The sequence below is a fragment of the Thunnus thynnus genome, chromosome 13 (assembly GCF_963924715.1).
Source record: "Thunnus thynnus chromosome 13, fThuThy2.1, whole genome shotgun sequence".
In the NCBI taxonomy this organism is placed as follows: domain Eukaryota; kingdom Metazoa; phylum Chordata; class Actinopteri; order Scombriformes; family Scombridae; genus Thunnus; species Thunnus thynnus.
The window spans coordinates 16,483,651-16,507,214 of NC_089529.1; the positions used below are offsets into that span (position 1 = coordinate 16,483,651).

General features: G+C 41.2%; 2 protein-coding genes across 4 annotated transcripts; one reads left to right on the forward strand and one right to left on the reverse strand.

Annotated features, from left to right (window-relative positions):
• Positions 1–37: 37 nt before the first annotated feature.
• Positions 38–18,669, reverse strand: supt6h (SPT6 homolog, histone chaperone and transcription elongation factor). Of its 2 annotated transcripts, none has more exons than XM_067608309.1 (37): positions 18,535–18,669; positions 17,068–17,178; positions 16,804–16,977; positions 14,546–14,619; positions 14,219–14,399; positions 13,994–14,075; positions 13,533–13,788; positions 13,216–13,317; positions 12,981–13,094; positions 12,768–12,857; positions 12,378–12,520; positions 12,079–12,224; positions 11,828–11,935; positions 11,343–11,623; positions 11,066–11,220; positions 10,354–10,549; positions 10,116–10,255; positions 9,816–9,933; positions 9,621–9,697; positions 9,399–9,534; positions 9,128–9,265; positions 8,579–8,746; positions 8,343–8,470; positions 7,985–8,192; positions 7,535–7,682; positions 7,114–7,256; positions 6,861–7,001; positions 6,450–6,645; positions 6,166–6,311; positions 5,817–5,909; positions 5,568–5,681; positions 5,302–5,426; positions 4,741–4,853; positions 4,570–4,647; positions 4,286–4,464; positions 2,913–3,178; positions 38–2,093 (listed from the first exon to the last, which is right to left on the reverse strand). In XM_067608309.1, exons 2-37 carry the CDS (start codon positions 17,165–17,167, stop codon positions 1,901–1,903), a joined length of 5,250 nt encoding a protein of 1,749 aa, XP_067464410.1. In that variant the 5' UTR covers positions 17,168–17,178; positions 18,535–18,669; the 3' UTR covers positions 38–1,900. The 2 variants fall into 2 exon arrangements, with proteins under 2 accessions (XP_067464410.1, XP_067464411.1); XM_067608310.1 differs by lacking the exon at positions 18,535–18,669 and adding an exon at positions 18,203–18,444.
• Positions 18,595–22,871, forward strand: sdf2 (stromal cell-derived factor 2). Of its 2 annotated transcripts, none has more exons than XM_067608312.1 (3): positions 18,595–18,677; positions 20,532–20,728; positions 21,467–22,871. In XM_067608312.1, exons 1-3 carry the CDS (start codon positions 18,599–18,601, stop codon positions 21,764–21,766), a joined length of 576 nt encoding a protein of 191 aa, XP_067464413.1. In that variant the 5' UTR covers positions 18,595–18,598; the 3' UTR covers positions 21,767–22,871. The 2 variants fall into 2 exon arrangements, with proteins under 2 accessions (XP_067464413.1, XP_067464412.1); XM_067608311.1 differs by lacking the exon at positions 18,595–18,677 and adding an exon at positions 18,731–19,203.
• The last annotated feature ends 693 nt before the right edge of the window (positions 22,872–23,564 follow it).

Genomic DNA, 23,564 nt, shown 5'->3' on the forward strand with positions numbered 1-23,564 from the left:
ACGTTTGTTTCCCAAATTAGCATGAACAAGACTGAACAAAGGTTTAATATGAACACTTTTATTAAAGGGATCACAGGTAGAAAAGGTCATCAGCAGTGCCAGAGACATCATTTCTCTCTCTTATCACCAACTGCTGCTGACAACCAATCACAGTCTTGCTGAGAAAGATGCGATATATTAATCTGGCAAGAGGCGTAAAACCAAGTGAGTTTACTCTAAAACCATATTATTATATATAACAATATGCATATTATGATGGGACCATGATACTTTTGCACACTGCAAAATGAAGCACACCATTGAATACCAGCGCTGCTTGTTTGTACTGTGGCACAGAGGCACAACCAAAAAAAAAAAAAAAAAAAATGCAAGAGGGATGCAGAGTGGCCTAAAACTGGGGCACGACAATCACAAAAGATGTCTTTTTAACAATATATTCATTCTATTGAAATAACTGCGTGCAGTTGAGAATATTATACAGAGTTAGGAATATAAACACAGTGGATAGTCAGTTTGTTATAGTATTGTCTGCTTATAGTGTTACGGTTTATTGTAAAGTAATTAAAACTCATCCACTGAAACATCTTAATCTTCATAATCCTGTTTTTGTGAAGAAAAACACCTGTCCTGATAAGAAAACTGCATTTTTTTTTTTTTTTGGTGTTTGATCATCCCGTTGGATCTTGGACAAGTTGAAAGTGATACTGTCTGGGACTGAAATGCAGCAGCGGTGTACGAGATCACATCTTACAAGGTGGCGAACATGATAACTGGATGTCACAAGTTTTAGTAAACTTATAAAAATGACACTCCGACAAACTGCAATGAATGCTTGCTTGACACGGCGAGGTACGTCCACCTGGAAAACTTGTTGCTAAAATAAACTGCTTTAAAATGTGGACTAACTTCTTACTCACAGCCTCGCATGAATTCATACCAATTAACCAAAAACAACCACTGTTACCTTTGTGTGACACAACGTCCACACAGTATTTCCAGATAGAGTCAAACAATACATTAGAGACTATCTACAGAAGCCAAAATAGTCAGCTGATCATAATACAGCATGTGGTACAGACAACTAGTAACTCATGTGTGATAGAAACTCAAGCTGACGTAAAAGCTTCTCCTTGAATTAATTCTGCTTTTCAAATCAGCCTCACCCCTCACACTCAGCGTGTGTGTGTGTGTGTGTTCAGTCACAGATGTGTTTGCTTTGACAGGATGTGAACAGCGGAGGCTTAAGATTCAAACAGAAAAAAAAAACACAAGTCTTTATTCATTCTGACGCATTCCATACAAAAATTCAATTTCCTGATTGGCTTGGCGAGGCGCTCTTTTGGCAACAGCTCGCAAAAACCCACCAACCACAAAAGGAGGAGAGGTGGGTTCTTGAGACTGTAACTGCGCCCTTCTGTCAAAACCATTCATGGATGAAACTAAAACAAATTGCTGAAATAAAGATAGCAGGACAGCTTGTCTGACAAAGTCTGTGTAGGTCCATATCCTATATTTAACTGCTGTCGGATATTTCAAGGTTTTTTTTGTTGTTTTTTTTTCATTGTACTGACTTCCTGCGTGACATATACAGTGTTAGTCTGACTATACAAAATACTTTGCAGCCAGAGGAGTCGGCTGGAGGTGAGGAGGTGAAACATTTGGGATGAGAGGGTAGACAGGAGGAGACAAGAGGGAGGAAGGAGTTGAGATGAGCCATGATACCAGACTGATGAACTGGTGCTACAATATCAGGAAGTAGAGAGAACGTATGAGTGGAGTCAGCTGGATGGACTGTGGGAGAGACAAAGGGTGGAGGGTTGGGTGAGTTATCCAGATGAAGAAGCAGTACAAAGGATGGAGTTGGGTAGGGGGGGGTTGTATCGACGCCCCCCTCTATGTCCTATCGATCCATTTCATCCAGCAGGGGTGTGGCGTCGCCGGCGATGGACATCGGTGTGCTCTCGATCATGGGGCTGGGGGATGGTCGCGGCGTCATCCTCTGGGCTTTCTTCCGCCCCTCTGCTTCTTTCTCCTTCAGCCACTGCTCGGCCATCTTGCCCCAGTCCACTGCGGAGGAGTTGCTGCTGCTGGGCCTGCGGGGAAGGAGGACAGAGAGGGAGGTGTTTTTAGTCAAAGGACAGCGCATGAAAGGAAGCCAGATTGAATGGCGGACTGGTGCTTAGCTTTAAAATGATGCAGATTGTGTGTTTAGCACCATCTAGAGGGGGAAAAACAGTCATTCAGTTGAAGTGGTTGAGGTGTGGACTTCCCTACAGTCAACGCAGCTGAAGGCTCAATTGATATAGGCCACGCCCATATGCACCTATACAATTTTTCTGCCATTTTGGATATTTTAGTTACTTCTTTTGGCACATATTTCATTAATGCACATTACACTTTGTACATACCATATTTAGATGACCCTGAACGAACTTACATAACTCGTGAAAACATGATTCAATTGCAACCAATTTTGGGAATATTGTACATTCAGCCATATTGCACGAGTATGTAACGTTTGATGCAATTCGGCCCACAGGGGGCGCTACAGTAAAAATATTACATGACATTTTAACAATTCTGTTGTCTTTAATGAAATGAATGATGATAAACATGTTCTCCCTGAGCATGTGCATGACATACTGAAGCCTGGCAACAATAGCTCCACCTTGTGCCCAGTTATTAAGCACTTTGTGTTTTGCCCAATGACTTATGAACTGTGAGGCAGAGACAAGAATTATTTGGTAGACAACTCCCCCCTGAGTGTTGACTTTTGATGGTGTTTCACCTCTAGGTGGCACTACAGCACAAGTAGTAGTAGTTTAAATGACTATGCTAGTGAAGCTCTATCAGCACAGAATTTCACGAGGATGTGAATTTGTAACACTCACACACATTCAGCCTGTACTTACTTTGGCTGCTGCTGTGGCGTCCGTCCTCTGGATGAGGTGGATGAAGACGGTGTGCCAGAGGAGTGGCCGTGGTGACTGCTGTGGCCGTGATGGCTGTGGTGTGACGCGTGGCCTCCGTGCGGGTGGGCGTGTGCGTGAGAATGTGAGGACTGCGGGGTGGAGCCCGGGTACTGCGGCGTGCCCAGGGTCTGCTGGCTTGGTGTGGTGTAGGAGTAGCTGGGTGTCATCATGGGCGTCGCAATGGGCTGCTGAGGTGTGGCAAATACCTGCGGAGGTGGAGGTACAGCTCATGAACTGGGCTCAGTGAGTGGAGAAAATCCATGTCACTATATGTCACACTGTTGCTGCTTAAACAACAGTCAGGTGCTCAAACGAACATTGACACATGATTTGTTTAACTGTAATCGTTCCTCCTGTTCATACTGACCATTAGAAGATCCTTTCATAATGCACTTACAATGTAAGTGACGGGAGACTAAATCCACAGCCCTCCTTCCAAACCTATCTAAAAGTTTATCTGAAATGAATATGTGGCTTCAGCAGTCCAAATTAGTCAAATCAAGTCAAAATCTTTCAAAGTTACAATCTTTTTAGAGCCAAATTCCCTCTTTTTGTTATGATCCTTCCACTGCAGCTCAACAGGAAAACATGTGACACAAAGAGGGAAATTTTTACACAAAAACAGGTGTAACTTTAGAAGATATCCGCTTTATGTGACTCACTCGCACTGCTCAAGCCACATATTATCTTCAGATAAACATTTAGACATGTTTTTGCTCAAAACGTGGACGGTGGGATTTTTGTCCCCCATCACTTACAATGTAAGCACATTTGGCGGGGATCTTCATATGAACAGAATGAGTACTTACAATGAGCAAAACCTGTTTTAATGTTCATTTGGGCACCTGGTTATATGTTTTAAGAAAGACTTTCAACACTGTGAACCTATCATTTAAGCATTTTACATATTTCTGACTATAAATGAGTGCAAGTGTGAGGGAACTTCTGTGATGGTATCAATTCAACTTTGAATAAAACTGCTTTAAAAAAAGTGTGAGCCTGTTGGACTAAACAAATACATTTCTTCTTAAGAAAAACTAAGAACTGTATCATTAAAAACAACATAAAAAAACAAATAACATCCTGTCTCATGTTGGAATTCTGTCCAAATTTCTGGGAAACGGAAAATATTAGATTCATGAATCTGCAGGACATGCCACCAGGGTATTGACAGTTTATAAAGACCTGAACCAAATGTTCTGCTCTGGTCTGTTAAGAGCCACAAACGTTTCCTAAACTCAAAACAGCAACTTCAGGTTTCCTGCAACCTCTTTCCTTTCACAGTAGTTTTTAATTTTAAAAGCTGCACTCACATGATAAGCAGAGGAGCTCCCTCCTCCTCCTCCTGTGCTGCCACCGTAGCCGTACTGACTGGAGCCCCACTGTGCGGGGGTGGTGTTTGGGTTCTGGCCCTGGCCTGTGACTGCGGCGATGGCACTGAACATCTGAGAGGTCATGTTGCGTGGGAGGGCGTTGACAGCTCGTGTCAAGTCTGGGGAGGAAGGAATATATTAGGAGATACAAAAACATGTACTACAACTCTACTTGTACTGAAAATGTTGACTTGTGTTTGAGGAAGGAAGAGAGCGGGACTGACCTGCGATGTTGATATTGGCCGGGGTTGCGTTCAGGGATGCAGGTGTCCTTGTTCGGCTACTGTTGCTGGGTGTGATTCCTTTGACAGAGGAGAAAATGTTAGAAAATCACCCACTGTATATTTCAGCTGTTGTAAGATACGCTATAACCCACTGGTATACTGTTCTCATACCTGGAACAGGCTCTTGGTAATGGTCCTTAAACCAGCGGAATAGTCCGTTCACTGTAGGAAATATCTGTGAACGGTAACGGAAGCCATCTGGGGTGATGGTCACATATTCAATGCTGTTAAAAAAAAAAAGAGAGAGACATGTTGACATTCAGATCTACAGGCATGTCAACTTTGCTGTCAATCAAACCAGTAACCATCTGATATAAATGTGTTGGCAGTGGAGCAGTTGTGTGGGAGAGTTGACAAGAATGGTGTGGTGTTGAGTAATTTGGCATGACAGCTCTGATATGACTCAGACAGATTTAGATTTGCAAATATGAGCTTCTGTAGCAGCTACGGACCTCTGCATGTTACCATATGTCACTGACATTTGTGAGCATTTACACCACTGAATAGCATCATCTGCTGCTTCTGTGGTTTACTGTAAATTTGAGGAAAAACCAACATGAACAAATACTTTCAGTGACAACAGTCCCACTTGTGTATTCCAATATTTTCCACCCGTGGCATCATTACGGCGAGTAAGCAGAAATCAGAGGAGACAAGAACATTTCTGCTCACCGTGGTTTTCCACGAGGCTGGTAGCCCAGTATGAACTTTCCAGGCAGATCCTTACATGCCGAAATAAAGTAAGGAATAAAAGTGGGCTTCTCCCTCTTCGTCTTGATCAATAACTCCTCCATTTTCTATTAAAGACAGAACAAGACAAAAGGGAATATGAGACATGCAACTAGTGGCAAAATCAGGTAGTGGTAAGATTATTATTCAAAGACTCCTAAATACTCTGAAATAATATAATGATGCAAAGACAGAAAATCGGTGTATACCTCCTTGCTTCCCCCATGACACTCCTGAAAGTACTTATGTCCCAGTAGATCTCGGGCAAATGATGCCATTGGCTGAATGTACCGAGCAGTAATTTCATCCAGATCTTCAAACTCCTGCAGAGAATGAAAGACAGTCTTTAAGAACATACAGCAGCCACAACAAAACTGATGCTTCATAATACATCTTGTCTTAGTTTGTTTAGGAAGCCAGTTCTAAACAAAGAGGAAGAGGAGGAGGGAACAGCTTACTTCACTATTGATCCAGAGAGTGTGCCCTAAGCTGAATGCATTCTCTTTGCCTTCTTCTCTCACATCCACGTGCTGGTAGATACCATCAGCCACCTACAAAACATCACACAGAATCAGACTGGAATACATTGTGTCAAACAAACTCTGTATGTCAAAGTTAAGTGACTGCATTATCTACATTAAAGTGCTCTCATATTGTGTTTATATTTAATCTCCTGTCATGCTACTGTTAAGTTTTGCCTTTTGTTACCCAGCGTCTTTTTTCTGTATCCATCCATTCATTCATTCAGTTGTATTTTTTTAATTTCACTCTTTACTGCCCATCTGTAGCCCTCTTTCTGTTTCTTACTTTCCAGGTGACGGTGAGGTGGTTCTCTCCCTTGCTGCTGGGTCTGATAATCAGGTCTCCTTGGTCCAGGGTCTCCATCATCTTCTCTGCTTGGTTGAAACTGATATTGTGGAAGTTGGGGTGGGCGATCACACGTTTTATATATGCTGGAGAGACAGAGAGAGCAAACAAAGAGCAGACAAACAGAATAAGGACAGTGATGTAAAAACAGTGTATCATGAGGAAAAAAATCCCCAAAAAGCTATTTGGATTCAAACAACTATTAATCCTGTTCTTATACTAACGTGTCCGCTGTTGTTTCTTCTTGAGCTCTTCCTCATGTTTTTGGTCTTCCGACTCTGTGTCAAAGTCATAGTAGCTGTCCTTCGGGAGCTTCCACTCGTTGGCTTTGTCCATCAAATCTGAGGTGCGGCATGTGAGGTCCACACTGAATTTCTCAATGTCGATTTTCATAATGCGGCAGTGAACTGTCATGCCCACCTGAAGGAGGAGAGACAAAAAGAACAAATAAGTATTACACAGATGCCACAATCAAAGGAAACAAGACAGGCAGGTCACAAATGCAACAATGAATCATATATCTATTGGGTTTGGTTAGTGTAACTGGTTCTACCAGGAAACATTCAAATTTTGAAGGTGAGATTAAAAAAAGAAAAAGAAAAGCAAATCAAAGGATGACAACAACCATGTCTCACCTTCACCCTCTCCTCAGGGTGTTTGACCACTTTATCACTGAGAAACTTGGTGGGAATGAATCCCTGGACGCCGTTATCTAATCTGGACCGCACCCCAATAGCCTGACCGGGACACGAACCGCTGTCAAAGTGGTTCCACACCTATTACAGTGGACACAAAACAAGAAAAAAAAGACGACATTTTGATATCAGACTCTCAGCTGTTTTCTAATATTTGCGTGCCAAAAGAAGAAAAGTCAGGTGTCTCTGGTACCTCACTGAGTTCTGGGAAGTTGTCCTGCTGGCAGAAGGGACACTGCCACAGTCCCGTGGAGTCGTTACGGATGGCCTGGTCGTAGCTCTCTCCCTGAGGCCGCCGGTGAGCGATACCAGTTACTACACTGGTAATCAGCTTACCTGGAAATACACAGTAAGAAAGCAAAATAAGGGATTAAAAACATCAACCATGTCAATGTAAAAGTAAAAATAAAACTACATCAGAATATAGAGCTGCAGTTCTATTCAATTAGTGGTACTTCAAAAACATCAGTCCTTTTTAAAGGTCATGTGCTATTACTACAATACCAAGTGCTTAGGCTAAGCGCTGAGAGTTAGGAATTCAATATATATTATTGATCTTTGATGAAGTTTAATTCAAGAGATAAATGTGTGTGCTTCAGTGCAGCGTGTCTTACCGATATAAAAGGTCTCTGGAGTCTCCTTGGTGAGCAGGTTGAACACTTCCTCAGTATTGGGGACTCTGTAGGGAACTCTAAGGTCTTTGTATCTGCAGCTCAGCTCTGCACGAATATCATACAAAGTAATTCCCTTGTTGCCATAACCCTACAGGAACAAAACAAAGAAGAAAACAAAAATTATGATAAAACCTGGGGAGAGGTGAGTGGATGTGAGAAATGGTTTAAGTTTCTTTTGGCTTCATTTGGTCAGGATGTACACAGTATTCTGCTGCCAAATTACTAAGATTTGTCATCACCTTGCAAAGCGAGATGTCTGAACAACCCTCTCAGTCTGACCAATTATAAACCAGAATGACATACTCAAACAATTTTTTTCAGACTGTTATTTTGGCAGCAGAATGTATGACACATTTCTACAGTCAAAGCCACACACACACACACACTGACCTGTCTCTCGAGCTCTTCGGCGAAAGCATCCAGGTCCAGATCTTTGAGACGCTCTGGATTTTCCAAGATCTCCTCCAGAGCTCCGGCTGGGTTGGCGTCTTCTGCCGACTCATCATACTCAAGGGCATCGACAGCCATCTTGCGAGCCCACTCGTAAGTCTCAGGGTGGACACGAGACCCATCCAGAACCTCAATGTAGGAGTCGGTACTGTGTGGAGGGTTAGAGAGAGGAAATAATGACGCTGATTAAAAATAACCTTGCAGAAGGCTAAATGGTAGATCACACTTAGAGAGAACAATGTAACATGATTATGCATGAAGACGAAGGACAAAGTACAAAACCCTGTTCTGTACAGACCTGTCTCCAAGTGATGCAGTGTCGATCTTGATGAAACCGGCACAGTTGATAAAAACCTTGGGCCCCATGTGACACATTGTGACGAGCTGGGTCCGGTTTTCCAGACGAGTGTTGTTCTGCTTCAGAATCTGCACAAATAAAAAGAACCATGACGGTTATGAAGTCATCAGATCAGACACAATAATCTCAGATATGAGCACTTAATGTCTGCAGCACAAATGCAAAACAAAACAAACCTTGAGCAGGTGGGAGCCCTTCCTGGGTCCCAAACCACAAACATACTGGACCAGGCTCTGAGTGTGAGGATGGGCGATGGCCTTGTTCACATCAACTCCGACTTCATTGACACGATTGATGAATTCACAGTAAAGAGCACAGAGCAGATCCTCCTTCACCACATGTTCCTGAGACAGAACGGAGAGGAAAAAAAAAGACACCGATGGTTTCACAAAGCTGTGCTGCAGTCGTCATGTTTCACTTGATATCTACAAAGTTTAGTTTTAATAGCAGTTATTGTTCAGAAGAGAAGGGAAGAGAAGCCGCGAGTCCCATTATCATCTCAATATTCACTGATTAGTTGATACATAATGTATCTGACCAGAATAGAATAGAATGAATAGATTGTTGAGTGGTGGAGTGGCCAAAATAATGTGATACAAAAAACAACCGCCGAAAATCACATCCACCAAAATTTCTAATTCTATCATTAAACAAAAATAATTAATTTAGTTTTTAAGTGATGTCGTCGAAAGTACAAACTTCCACCATTTTCTTCCATCTCTCACCTGCAGTGGGTGTAGTTTGAGGCAGAGAATGTCGTCGTCAGTGCTGCAGACCTGAGCGTACTCTATCAAGGGATCCTGGATCTTCCTGGCTATTGACACTGCCTGTCTCAACAAGGGAGGGTAATCCCTATAATCAACCTGCACAGAGAGACAGCAGAGGGTCAGGGGAAAGTGAGCAGTAGGAGGACTGAAAAATATATTGCTCTGCCACAGTCTAACAATGAAACCACTGATGTGGTATGGATAGTATGGCAAGGTATTAATTATTTACCTCAGACTTCTTGCTGTTCATATACAGTGTGGCCAATTCATTGTCGACAAGTTCCACTCCCACAGCGGGCAGAGAGGACTCTTGCTCAAGCTCGCTGATAGTCCTCTTGATGTCCTCCATGATCATTTGCGCATCTCTGCACAAACATGGGCAATATTTAATTAGAAAGTTTATACCTGTATACATGAAGCTCTACAGCACAGAAAGGAATCAATTATTTACCTGTTTTCCCCAGCTACAGCTACCACATGAGGTTTCTTGCTGGACAGAAACTTCTTGAGATTTTCGATGTCGTTGGCCTGAGGATGACACACACAAATGAGTGATCATCTCAAAAATGCATCAAGTAACATGTTCTTCTAAAACAGAAAAACAGCAGTTAACTGTATAGAAGTACAGTTGTTTCTCTGCTTGTACCTTCTTCTCTCTCTCATCTTCCCTAAAGGCATTCCTCCTCTTCATGAAGTAGGGCAGACGCAGGAAGTCCACCACCTCTCCTTCTCCGTTGATCAGAGCACAGAAAACTGGAGTATCTCTGTCAGAGCAAAGTTTGATGAAACGCTGATGTAACAACATAGTTTTTTTACTTATAAACATTTCTCAGTCTTATATGGTTACAATTCAAACATCTTTTTGGAAACAAACATACAGTATATCTCCGACACATAAGAGTGACTGATATATCTGGGAAAAAATGAAAATACTGTGGACACATACCTGCTGGGTGCGTAGGCAACACCAAGCACCCGAATGCCTTTGCCCTGACTCTCATCCATCAGATCATCGTCTTCCTCAACCTGCTGATCTGGCCTGTAAGGAGCCACCTTAAGCCAGTTATACAACCGGCGACAGCAGGACTACAAGAAGAAATGGAGTACAACATAGGGTTCATAATGATTTCTAAGGTTAAAAACATACAAACATTCATAGTTTAATGATTCTCATGCCAAATTACCCTGACAATGCTCTCTTTGGCCTCAGCGATCAGTTTGCTCTTGAGCTCTTTGGCCATCTGAGGGTAGAGGAACTGAGTGAGGGCTCGCTCTATGGCTAAGGTTCGCTGCCTGTTCCACTCTTGCACCTGGTGACTGAACTCGTCCCTGTAGTAAAACTGTTTGATCTCATCAAAGTATGTCTGGTCCCCAGCAAACCTGAAGAGAAGCAGAGGGAAGGCACAGAGAGAAGCAGAGACAGAACAGAGTGCCTTAGTATTACCAGAGTCATAATTCAAAAGCTCCGTGCACTGCTGACAAGGATGTGGATAAAAAAAAAAAAAGCAGCGTCTTAAAATTTAAAGAAATTAAACTCAGGGGGCCTATCCTACTTCTCAACCCTCCTTTCCCCCCAACATCCAAGCTAGGTTTCTGTACAGATGCTAAAAATGGCACAACAGTTAGTAACATCAGATCCTGTGCTTGGTCTGGCCAAGACATGTGAGCAACAAAACAGAAATTATAAGACCTGGGAATATTTGTATATTTATGATTTGCCACATCTAGTTGATTTAAACTGACTTGATACATGTGTCTTAATCCTATGTCTGAATATAATCACAAAGTCTGGACTGCAGAGGTTCATCAAATGCAGATCTGGCAGAAGAACAACAAAAAAGTTACTGATCTTCCTCCATTTTAGGTTTTGGTCATCAGTGTCATCACTGTACTTACCCTTTGACCCCGATAAGATCTATACAGATGTCAATGGTAAGCAGTCCCTCGTCCTCTGCCAGACACATCTTCAAGAACTGATCCCCATTCAGCTCTTTTACAGCCTTGTTCTTCAGATACTTGAAGGAGTAGGCAAAATGAGCCTCATCTATCTCCTACAAGAAGTAATCAAATAGCAAAGCAGGTTTAGGACGGTGTCCAGGAATCTTTTCTGTTTAGGATGAAATAGCTTCAATTTTTTTGTTTCTCAAAAGTCATCAATGAAATGTGTCCGTACCTTTTTGCCCTTCTTGGTAGGCTTGATGTTGATCTTGGCCCTCTCCTGAAAGGTCTGTCGGAGAACATGTCTGACCAGAGGTTCTCGAGCAATCTGCATGGCCACCATGTACCTGGTCCCTTCCAGCACAGCCTCAGGAGTGCTGAACTGACTGCAGACGTAATCTTTGGCCAGCTCTACAGGCTCAGCTGGGAACTGTTCTGTCTCGTGACGCTGGTAACTGTCTCTCAGATTTTCTCCAAACTGCTCTGGAGTTAACCCAAACTTTTTAGCCAAGCCATCTGCAGTAAGGAAGAAAAAGAGAAAGAAGTTAAAGTGCAGAGTTAAGTTACTGTCCAGGGCTGCTTTCCATCTGACCTTGATGTGTTATTCTGTCCAAGCCATATAACTTATGCAGCTGGGATGTGTAAATATCCATTATATATACCAGAGGCACTGAAACACTGATGTTGTGTTGTGCAGGGTAAAAAAAAACAAAGACTAACCAAGTCCTACGCTCTGACAGATGCTGTACATATCCCTACGAGACGCCAGCTTCAGGTCAGGTCCTTTCTGTTCTTCTTCTTCTTCCACCTCCAATTCCTCCTCATCACCTAAGGGGGGAGCCCATCAGAATTAGTCTTGTAGTAAATCATTTAAACAGGGCGAACACTTGCTTCAATTACAACACAAGAATTCTGGAGTATCCATCCATCATCATCTACAGAGCACGCCCATTGAGCAACTTCCATCTTACCATCCTCTGTCTCTTCTTTGATCTTCTTGAGCCTCTTCTTGCTGGCCTTCGCAGCATTCTGCATCTTGGGAATATCTCGGCCATAGTAGAGCAGAAAGTGGTTGTACACATCACCCAGCTCTTCGAGAGTCTGCACATCTTTCAGTCTACAGAAAATGAGAAAATGGGTTTAAATAGGACAGGTGTATAGCATTGTTTACTATATGTTAATGTCCTGCAGTTATTCCCAGCAGTCACAATCAAATAGAGATGACGTGTAATCATTTCAGTCTCAGCCCTCCGGTGTCACAGAGACGTACCTCTCCATGTCAGCGGTGTCCAGAGGACGGATGCCATCAGCCAAAGGTTTGTCAGGGTCTGCAGAGATCTGCTCGAACTGGTAGGACTGCATCTTCTGAAACAGACGGGTCAGGTTCTGCTTCCGGGTCTTCAGTTGAGTCCACTGGTGAGTAAAGAATGAAAATGTTAAAGTCACAAAACCAGAACCAACATATGGGTGCCAGGTTGAAGAAAGAAATGTATTCTGCATGATTTAAAACAATGAAGAAGAAGTTATTTAATTTTTCTTAGAATTTATAGAAGAATTTATTGAAGTGATAATTACAGGATTAGCTGTGAACCCAAAGGATTCACCCTTTCATAATGACTCCCAATGATGGCTTTCTGTGACAAAACAACACCAACTATACCTTTTCATCCCACTGCCACACTTTCCACAGGTCATTGATGTTTAGCTCTGGCTCCACATATTCTTTTCTGTAGAAAGCTATGAATGGAACCTGAAAGAAAAAACATTGGATAAAATGGTTTGTTTTCAACAGCAGCACATTTTGTATCCCGACAAGGTTAGCGCTGAACGGAGGGAACAGATGATACATATGTGTTAGGTGAGCTCACTGTACCTCAAACTGTTGATTCCTCATGAAGTTGAGAGCCTCTTTGATCTTGGCAATTGTGCTGGGGCCTTTCCTGCTGAAGTTTGTGGTGGTCCCTCTGTCTAGATAATCTGTGCTCTCCTGTTTAGGACACAGAAAAAAAAGGAAGATTCACAAAGTGATAAATAGGAGATAGATCTGACAATCCAAGAAAGTTCTTTGTGTGTGCATTTTTCCTAAGTGTGAACAGCAAAGGTCGTACCTGCATGGAGATAGTAAGAGTGGAGAAGCCATGTCTGAAGATCCACTCTGCCTCCTCTTCCAGCTCATCATCCTCAGCAGGTTTAACAGGGATGGATCGTAACTAAAAGAGGGAGAAAGAAGTCAGAAAGACATTCACTCAAAAAGACAACACTAGGCAAACACAGAATAAGAGGCGTTCAAGACTTAACTACTGATTTATAAACATGGTGAACATGGGCAAAGAAAAAGTGGTCATTATAAACCTATATGGCCCATATCAGAATGTAACAACAGTGAAAGCATCCAAAACACTGGAACAGATGAACAAACACACACCTGGAATCTCTCGGGCATGTCCGTGGAGCGGATCTCATTGTCTTGGTCAGTCATGTGACTACTTTCCAGCTCACTGGGCTCATAGATCTCAAAGATGCTCTTCCTCCCTTGCCTCCTCTTTGTCTGTTTCTTGGGTCTGTCCCAGCCCTCTTCATCCTGGTCCTCTTCCTCCTCCTCACCCTGATCGTAGGCATCTGCGTCAAAGTCAGCGAAGTCGAAGTCGCCACCAAAAATCTCCTGGGCCTCTTGGAGGGCTCTGTGGGAGGATCAACAGTGATGAGAAGTAGCAAAGATTATGTATTTTCTTAATTCATGCTTGCCATTATCTGTTGTTTATCTCATTGTTTGCTAAATATATCAGTATTTTGTATTGATGGATGTAGATGATACTTGATCCCAACTAGAACATTTAAGGCAGTAAGGAAAACGAAGGTGAAAACCAGTAAAAACAGGACACTCACGCATCTGTGTATCCTGAGAATTTCTTGCCCCTCTTTTTGGTGATGGGTTGACCATCATCATCCACAATAAAATCGTCTATATCTGTGGAACAAAAGCACAAATTTTAAAACTAATCATCTGTATACCACATCAAGCATGAGACTAATTTACATTATTATTCTTTTATTTATCTGTTTTTTTAGATACTCGAACACAGATCTAAACATCCTTCATTCCTGCCGTACCTGACTCCTCGTCCTCTCCTTCTTCGTCGTCATCTGCTTGCTGGAGAGGCTCATCGGCAGCCTCGCCGTCATCCAGCTCGCCCTCTCCATCCGCATGGAAGATCTCATCTGCGATCAAGTCCTTCTCATCATCATCTTCTTCATCGTCGTCCAGTGTTTTCACACGGTCATATTTCTTCTTCTGTAATACATTGACAGATGTAGAATCAGCACTGCTCGCTTAGAATTTTTCAAGAGTACAAAAATGAAAACATGAAAACGTTGGAAGTTGAGCTCAATGTGAGAAGCTTAACTACAGAGAAGATAGTAATGAGAAATGATTCTTACCCTCCGTTTTACTTTAACACCCAAGTTTTCCTCAATAAGGTCAAGATCATCATCATCCAGGTAGTCGTCATAATCTGCAAAGAGGATAAGTGTCAGCTAGAGCAGCCATTCTCAACCGGTGGGCCTCAGAGCAGCATCCAGTAGACCACGGAGGCAGTGGGACTGCCAAGTGGTTAAATTAATTTTTTTTCCCTCCTAATTAACAAAGCTTGTTATTTTTCTATCTACATGGGCTCAAGAATTCACATAAATAAAAAACGTCAAATTAATATGCATAATTTCAATGACCATTTATGTTTGAATATCACGACACATCATCAGGTAGACACAAACTACCTGTTTTGCCGCTGTTAGCTAGCTAGCTAGCTAGCTTTCTCTGTGGATTCTGCTTCAGGAAACATGGCTCTATCCACTGTGTTGGAAAATGAACTGATGGAACTATCAGCAGACGGCAGCCTGAAGCTTCAGCTCACACAAGCTGACCCTGCTTCATTCTGGATACTGGCTGCCAGTCAATATCCCTCTCTGTCAAAACGGGTGATCAAATTTCTGTTTCCTTTCACCACCACCTATTTATGTGAGTCAGGGGTTTCCACTGTGACTGTCACAAAACCAACTGGAAGGAACAAACTGAAAGAAACTGTAAATGCTACTCTGCGGTTCAGCCTCTCACCCATCCCACCACCACTTGATCTCATCATTTCCCAGAAGAAAACCCAAGTGTCTCACTGAGGGTAAGCAGAATATTTTTACCAATATTTTGGTCATTACAGCTGACAGCGGCATAACACATATTTACAGCACAGTTTATTTTTTCTCCTTTTTCTGCCATGTTATGTTTTTTTCAGAAGTGGGCTTCCAGCCATGAAAGCTATCATTCAAAAGCATACTAACATTAGGTGTTTTTTTTCCTTCAGTGATAAGAGTTGATTTTCTATCTGCCTCCAAATCTTACTCAAAGTATCAACAAAAGACTTCACTGATGTTTCATATACTGCATTTCTACCACTATAAAAATAGTGATTTTCTCCTCGATAAGATATGCATGATAGTTTGTTGAAGAAATCAAATACTGAAGTATAAGGCTGCGGGGAAAAAAAAATCCATTCAGATATGATTCACACCTTTAGACCACGATGACTTTAAATCCATATTTTGCACCGATACGATGGGCAAAGCAAAAAATATGAAGGAAGATCATACACAACACCAGCAGAAATGTAACATCAAGCAGCACCTGCTTAAGTTAATGCAACCAATATGTGGGTGCATGTGGCTCCACAATATATGGAGCTGAAAGCAGATGAAGTCGTTATTTTACCTGCGCAACAGATGCCAGAAATTTGTTTTAGGTCTGTTCTGATTATTCAGAAATGTATTGTATCATGTCATGTATGTTCAGTTGTTGTGCACTGTTGTTGATATGAAGTGCAAATATTATAGTGGATTTTAATGTTATGTCAGTGCAAACGTCGTGACAGTCAAACAGCAGGCGTTCAGTATCTGCCATTTACTGAAAACACTGCTAAAACATAAAATGATGCTGTGCAACTGACTGAACAAAGAGATTCTGCATAAATCAGGCACATGTTTTTACAGACGACTGAAGGGCTGAGAGTACAAAGCAACATGAAGCAATCATTTCTAAGGGGCCATTAAATAACCAAGTACACAGAATCTTAGAAGTACACAGTTTTCTGATCACTGTCAATTCTGATGACCTCTGTGTTTGCAAGATTTTTTTCTCTCATTCATAGAAACCACTATAACCACTATAGCTTCCTGTGTCATGCGATGGTTAAAATCAGTGCTTTCCTCATATTGATTTGACAAGTTAAATGAACATGAATATATTATTTATTGAAGTGATGAGGTAAGAGAGCACTAACATTATCAATCAAGACGAGTTTGACTCAACAAACCCAGGTAACATTCAGCAATAGAGTAAGAGACTTCTGTGGTGTTTTTAGCTTTTTCAACACTAAAGCCCCAATATTATTTACAAGTATCGTAATAATAGACCTTTCACAAAGACAATTAACAATGTTGATGTTTTTTTGTCATTGAGGGGCTGATGGGAGCTCAGAGAAGAATGTGACCCCATATGATTGAACTGCAACAGGCCAAAGCAGCAACAGATATAGAAAGGTTCCTGGCCAGCACGACCTTTATGTTCAGGACTTCTTTTAACTAAGTCCAACCTGCAACAATACGCTGTATAATGATTGCAACTCTTTAAAAACATCAAATGAACTTACTGCGCTTTTTACGTCGGTGCCTAACTTCCTCTTCCGAGTCACTGCCCGCTGGACTTGCATTCTTTTCGGGTTCTTCCTCTTCCTCCTCCTCCTCCTCCACGTCTCCATCATCGATCAGTCCACGTAAATTGCCTCGCTCATCCTGGTCCTCTGTGTTATCTTCTTCCTCTTCATCTGTTGGCAAATGACAGATGAGTGGTCCGCACCATCATACAACCCCCACCTCTGAAACACAAACCCAGAACCAAACAATTCAAATCTTACCGTCATCCTCCATAAACCTCTGGGTTTTCTTGGGCTTTAGGTCTTTCTCTTCAAACTCCTCCTCTGACTCCTCAGCCTCGCTCTCAATGAAGTCTGACATGATTGCAGTTCCTGCAGAGGAGTGCACAATGCTGTTAGCAAACTCTCTAAGAATCAGCCGAGTATTACTTTGTACTCAAAGGCTAGTCACAAATATAAAAGCCAAACACACAATAAATCATGATATATTTTATAACATTGTGCTGTAACTGCCATTACACCCCTTAACATCCAGTTTCCTTTCATTTAACCTTTAAGAAGCTTCAAGGTTGGACAATCATCTTATTTCAAACTGATAGTATTACATATATATTCTCCATAGATGTTGACAATGAGTGATATATTCAAACCCAAGACTTCTTTATGGCTACACCTTTCCATCAAATAGAAATATTCTGGATGTCTTGTGCATTATTTTGTGCATGTCTGAACAGAATTCAACAGGACTCATTTTGTATCTTTGTAAACTTTTGGGTTTCCTCCGGAATTTAAAATAAGGTTGTATGGGTTTTTACAGACTCCAGGTCTGCCATGCCTGTCTGTACGAATATGTACAATCTGACATCTATGATGGATAATATTTACTCAACGTGATACTGTTTTTTCAAACAACTTGATCATTACAGTGATATTTTAATTTGAGGTGAACACATTACAAATGAAAGCTAACAATACGTTTCTTGGCATATTCGCTTAATTGTTTAGCGTTAATGCTTATTGTTCTTGGCAGACAACGTTAAACCTATTAAATTATAATTAACAACGCTTATTGTTCACATTTGTATTCGACCTGGTGATGGTTTTACACGCTGGCAGTGGTGTTATATGCCAGTAAATTACAAAAAAAACTAGAATAACCTGGCAGGACAGTGTTTTTTTTTTTTAAAAAGCAACACCTTAAGATGTCGCAATGCGCACACACACAACATCGACAAAGATGACAGGCGATTACTTAATCTTGCTAACGGTGGCTAACATTATCCATATTACTCCTTTAACATTAGATTAGCTGATGAGCGACACATCATGATGTTATATTGGAAATTACAATAACCAACGTTGGTTATCGTCAACCACCGACTAGGCTGTTACTCACGTTAGCTTGCATGCAGCATTTTACCTAGCAGGTTAGCCGGTGTTCAAATTTCACGTCGCCTCTCTGAACAATAGTGTCCGTAACAATACAACAGCAGACAATACAAGAATAAACGAACTCAATTCATAATCACAGAAATAAACCAAGGCCTCTAATGAGCCAACTTCGCAGCCTACCGTTATCTTACTCAAAGCTTTCGTATATCTATCACAGCGCGTTAGCTTAGCATTAGCTGCAACGACAACAACAGCTAACTGTATTCGCCAGTTAACGGCCGTTTGCTAAGCAACGCAACAATAAGATCGCAAAGGACCGTGTGAAATTGGACTTACACGTCTCACTGCGGTGGTATAGTCCGTATATATTTACAGTGTTAATGGGGTTGTGTTGTGTTTAATGTGTCGGGGAGCTGTTGTACTTGTAAAAATGGCCGAGAATGAGCGGCGTGATGACAATTCCGGGATGCGGCGAGAGAGTGAGAGGAACTTCCATCCTTTTCTTTGAGCGCGGTAACACCCCCTGCTGGTTGTTACCATAACAACACATAACAAAACACATAGATAAGACTGCACAATTTAGCCACTGGTAATATTTAATAGAGATACTGTCATATTATCACAAAAAATAGAAATAAATCATAGCGACGCCAAATAAACCCCAAAATAAACCAATACATAGTCGGATCCCTGCAGTGACCACTCCGCGCCGCTAGAGGCACTGTTCGTGTAGCTTCACGTTGGCATACTGTACCGCTTTACTGACGTAGCGAAAAATAATACAAATCTGAGAGAGGCAGCTCGGTTTTGTAGTAGGAATGGGTCACTTAAACGGCGCTGTTCTGCCACGCTTTGCACTTTCCACCTTTTTATTATTGTTATCCTGTATATTTGGGCTGTCAGCCGGTACGGAGCTGAGTTTTGTGACATGCGGGTCAGTTATTAAACTGTTAAATATAAAGCACAATGTGAGACTACACTCGCACGACGTACGCTACGGGTCCGGTGAGTTGTTTTTTTGTTGTCATTAACAGATTATTTACACTAATAAATAGTTGCATCGTGTTATTCACTAACTTCATCTACCCTCGTCGATCTGTAATGATAATTGTGTTGAGCGATGAGAAATTAGAAATGACTGATTTCTATCCACAAAGGTTAACTGAGCTGGTGTCAAGCTGACATATAATTCATGTCGACTCCATTGTGTGTACAATTTCACAATGATGATTGTAAATGGTGATATTTACAAAGCAAATATCTACTCAAGTGATGAATCAAATAGACATTATATGAAAAACCACTGGTTTTCCGTCAAAAAGTATATCCATTTTTTGTTTAATCAGCCTAGATAACAAAGTACCTACTTCAAATTCACAAAGATTCAAACCTGAATCTTAATGGTTAGTCTTTACCTTCCAATACATCTCTCACTAATCATTTCTTGTTGAGTTGACACTAAGATAAGGGCGACATAAGGGTATGTTTATTATATATATTTACGTCTTTTTATTTCTTTTTATGATGTGTATTGGTTGTGTTGACTACTGTTTGCAAATTGTCCCTTGGGGACAATAAAAACTATCCACTCCAATCCAACATTGAATCACACACAACTACAAAATGTCAGGTTATTACAATATAAAGTCGAAGAGTTATTTTGATTGTGGTCCTTTAAGGTAACTAAATTATAATCGATAAAATCCCTCCAATCAAACAGCAGAAACTGTATTATAAAAATTTCAAACAAGTTATAACTACAATGATATGCTTACACTAATAAGTTTACTGCAAGCCATGTTTTAACCATCATCATTATTATTATTATTATTTTATTTTTAATTTTTTTTTATTATGTTTGTATCCAATTTTTATGCAAAGGTAAGGTAAAAGAACATGAATGGTATTAAATCTAGGCGAGCACGAGGCAGCCACATTGGCTCTCGTATTGAAGCCCCCCCATCCTTACAAAGGTGGTCTTGGAGATACTGAGATACTCAGGGGCTTTGTTGTTATAAATATCATGCCTGAGGAATATCAGACTCAAGCCTTCAAAGATAACCACCCAAGCTGTTGAGATTGCTGTTTGCCTACATGAGCCCTTGGGTTCAAAGTTAAACCCAACACAACTCTGATTAACTTAACTCTTCAAGTGTTTTTCACATCCTCAAATCATGATCAAAACAAGAAGATTGACAATTTTCTTCATCAATTTGAATAGATTATGTAGCCAAAAACCTAGTTTTGTTGTTCACTTTCCCCAGTGTTTGTTCACTTAGAGTATCTCTATAACAGTCTTCTGCTCAATGTTTGTGTTTGTGTGTGTGTGACAGGTAGCGGGCAGCAATCTGTAACAGGAGTGACTGCAGTGGAAGACAGTAACAGCTACTGGAGTGTTCGTGGGACAAGTGACACCTTGTGCCATCGGGGTACCCCAGTCAAGTGTGGGCAGACAATCCGTCTCACTCATGTCAACACAGGCCGTAACCTGCACAGCCACTACTTTGCCTCCCCGCTCTCCTCTAATCAGGTGGGTGGTGTGAAAAACATATGGAGAAAGAGGAGACATTTGGTGTTATGAGAAGGATTATCCGCACAGCTCCCTGCAGAGATTGGCAAAGGATGTTGTTAGAGTCTGAACGATGGTTTTGACATTTCCAGCCTAATTTAAATAAGCTGATTATGAGAATGTTTGTGATATGTCTGATAATTCACTCCTACCCTGCCAAGTAACAGACGCTGTAAGATTAAATTCAATGTAGTCAGAGATGTAAAATACCAAGTGCTTTTAGTGCAGATTCCAGGGGAACAGCACTGGAGTATACTGGAAGTGAAACCCAGAACAACATTTAGAAGTGGACCTGAGCTGACAGCAGCGTTTTACACTTCAACAGACATACCAAACACTCTGGGAAACAAATCTCAGTTCAGCAAAAGCCTCTCCAATTTTTAGGAAGTATGAACACTGTCTATCGAAAGTGTAACAGGGTTGAACAATTTGTAACCTGAGATGACAGACATTTCTCAACTATCAGACATTTTGCCATACTGTTTATACTAAGGTAGGTATTCCTGTAACATCTCGGGGTGTATTAGATCATTGTGGGCAATATTGCAAATCAACAAACACGTCTGCTTTATGAGACGTTTTGATTTATGGGATTGTTGCATCGATGGTGTTGAAGTTCCTCTTTTGCTTCACAAAAGCAAGGCACCTCCTCCCCTCCTCTCTATCTTGTCTTCTAATCTCTTTCTCACTTGTTGACAGGAGGTGAGTGCATTCGGTGAAGAGGGGGAAGGGGACCACCTGGACGAGTGGACAGTTCAGTGCGGGGGATCCGTATGGAAGCGCGAGGAGGCCGTCCACTTTCGTCACAAGGCCACTGACGCATTACTGGCCGTGACAGGGGAGCAGTATGGACGGCCGATCCATGGTCAGAGAGAAGTTCACGCCATGTCGAACCCCAGCCAGCACAGCCCGTGGAAGGCCATGGAGGGCATCTTCATGAAGCCCAGCGAGAGCCCGGCAGGGAGCCGAGACTACAGTCACTCACACACAGAGTTCTGAGCTTCACGTTTCTTCTCTGCTTCTGTCTCTTCCCATTTTCCTCCCTGTCTACCTCTGTTTTCCTACCTCTGTCTCAAATTACATCTGCACCAGCAGCCTTCAAATCTTTCTCTTTCCCCCACTTTTCTTCTCGCATTTTTCTCTCATAAACCTTTGTCTGTCATCTTTTGAGGAGACTCTGCCAAGGTCTATCATGGATTAGAGTACAACTACTTCATTTTATCAATCATTATCAACTTCTAACAGTCATTGTGTTTTAAATTTAATGTTAACAGACAAAATATCTGTGGACATTAATTTGGAAACACTATCGCATCCTTGAAGTTTCAGCAGCTGCAATACTTGAATAGTACTGTAGTTTGCCTTGACAGGTACAAGAAGAAGTAAAGTTACTATAAAAGCTGTTTGACTGTATAAAGACTCATCTTTATTATAGTCTGTGACACTTTACATCTAAGAAGAGGTGCTCCTCTCAGCTGTTATTTATTGTTGAATAACTTCCATCAGCAGTCACACTACAACACAGAAGGCAGCACAGTTTTTGCAGATCAGTACATTTAAGTCAACAAGGGAGTTTTGTGTTTTGTTGGACTCAATCGAAAATGCATTGTTACACGTGTGCCTTTATCCTGTTTTAAAATGTAGTAGGTGTTTACATTGTGGAGCCTTTTAAACTTTTGGAAACAAGAATTTTATTGTGTTTTTACAGTATTTGTAAGCCATATTATACTCAGACAGCGGAGGAACAGTGTTAATTTCTCTTTTTTTTTTTCTTTAAGTCAGATTCAGTATTGTTATAAATTATTCCTACTCTAACTGACATGAGAGAATAATCAGTCTTGTATGTGGAGGATCTGTTTAGCCTGAATAAACACCCTTTTAGCAGACATGGTTCTTCTACAACCGTGACTAAGCAGAAATCCACATGCCTTATTTGAATTTACATCATTGAACTGGATTCTTGATGTCATTGTTTGATCAGTTTCCAGGTGTTTTACATTCATGCTGTCTCTGCATGCTTACATGTTGGATTAACTCTATTCAAGAGGTTCATATGAGCAACAAAACTGCAATAAATACCTCATAATAAATAGATTTTTATGCATATCAGTATCAGTGTGACTTCTTTATTGGATTTTCAATTTTTGCATTTGGTCACCATGACAGTTGAAATGATCTGACTATTCTTCACATGTGGTCCTTTCTGCATGATAAATTCATATTTTCTGTCTCTCCTGATTACTGATTACTACATAAATAACTCACTGACATGCATTATGAGATAAAAGCTAAATAATACTCAACCACAATATAGACAGTAGCTATTTCTTTTTTACGTGTGCCCTTTTACTTGATCATTCAGTTAAGCAGGTTGTAAAGTCCAACCTTGCACCTTTGCCATTACTTATTGCATCAAGGGAAATAGAGTTTTATACAGATTTCAATGGCGGGAGGTTAACTTTTGTGTGCACATCTGTCACAAGGTTTCTCCACTCAATGCATTTATGTTTGCAGTGCTCCATGACCTGTGTGTATTGTGTGAGGATAATATCAGAGCAGTGAGTTTTCTGATTTTGAAGAGTCTGCTCTTCTGACTCACAGCTCCTTTCTGTGTGCTCTGGCACCTGCATGGGGAAATGTAGTGAAGGGCGCTCTGTGGAACCACTGCATGTTGTCGTTCTATATTTAAAGTTGGTATTTAAAATGACACTGAAACGATGATAACAAGTAAAGCAACAAGCCTACTTTATATTACTATTAGTAACAGTCAGTGACTCACCAGCTTAGTATGAGTCAA

What these genes read in the sequence shown, in the direction of transcription:
- supt6h (XM_067608309.1), bottom strand. Translation starts at nt 17,167, where the DNA reads ATGTCAGACTTCATTGAGAGCGAGGCTGAGGAGTCAGAGGAGGAGTTT. An exon ending in AGGAGAGGACGAGGAGTCAG is followed by an intron (nt 14,076 to 14,218) that starts GTACGGCAGGAA and finishes TTTGTTCCACAG; the next exon opens with ATATAGACGATTTTATTGTG. An exon ending in GTTGCCTACGCACCCAGCAG is followed by an intron (nt 9,934 to 10,115) that starts GTATGTGTCCAC and finishes TTGCTCTGACAG; the next exon opens with AGATACTCCAGTTTTCTGTG.
- sdf2 (XM_067608311.1), top strand. Translation starts at nt 19,017, where the DNA reads ATGGGTCACTTAAACGGCGCTGTTCTGCCACGCTTTGCACTTTCCACC. An exon ending in CGACGTACGCTACGGGTCCG is followed by an intron (nt 19,204 to 20,531) that starts GTGAGTTGTTTT and finishes TGTGTGTGACAG; the next exon opens with GTAGCGGGCAGCAATCTGTA. An exon ending in CCCCGCTCTCCTCTAATCAG is followed by an intron (nt 20,729 to 21,466) that starts GTGGGTGGTGTG and finishes ACTTGTTGACAG; the next exon opens with GAGGTGAGTGCATTCGGTGA.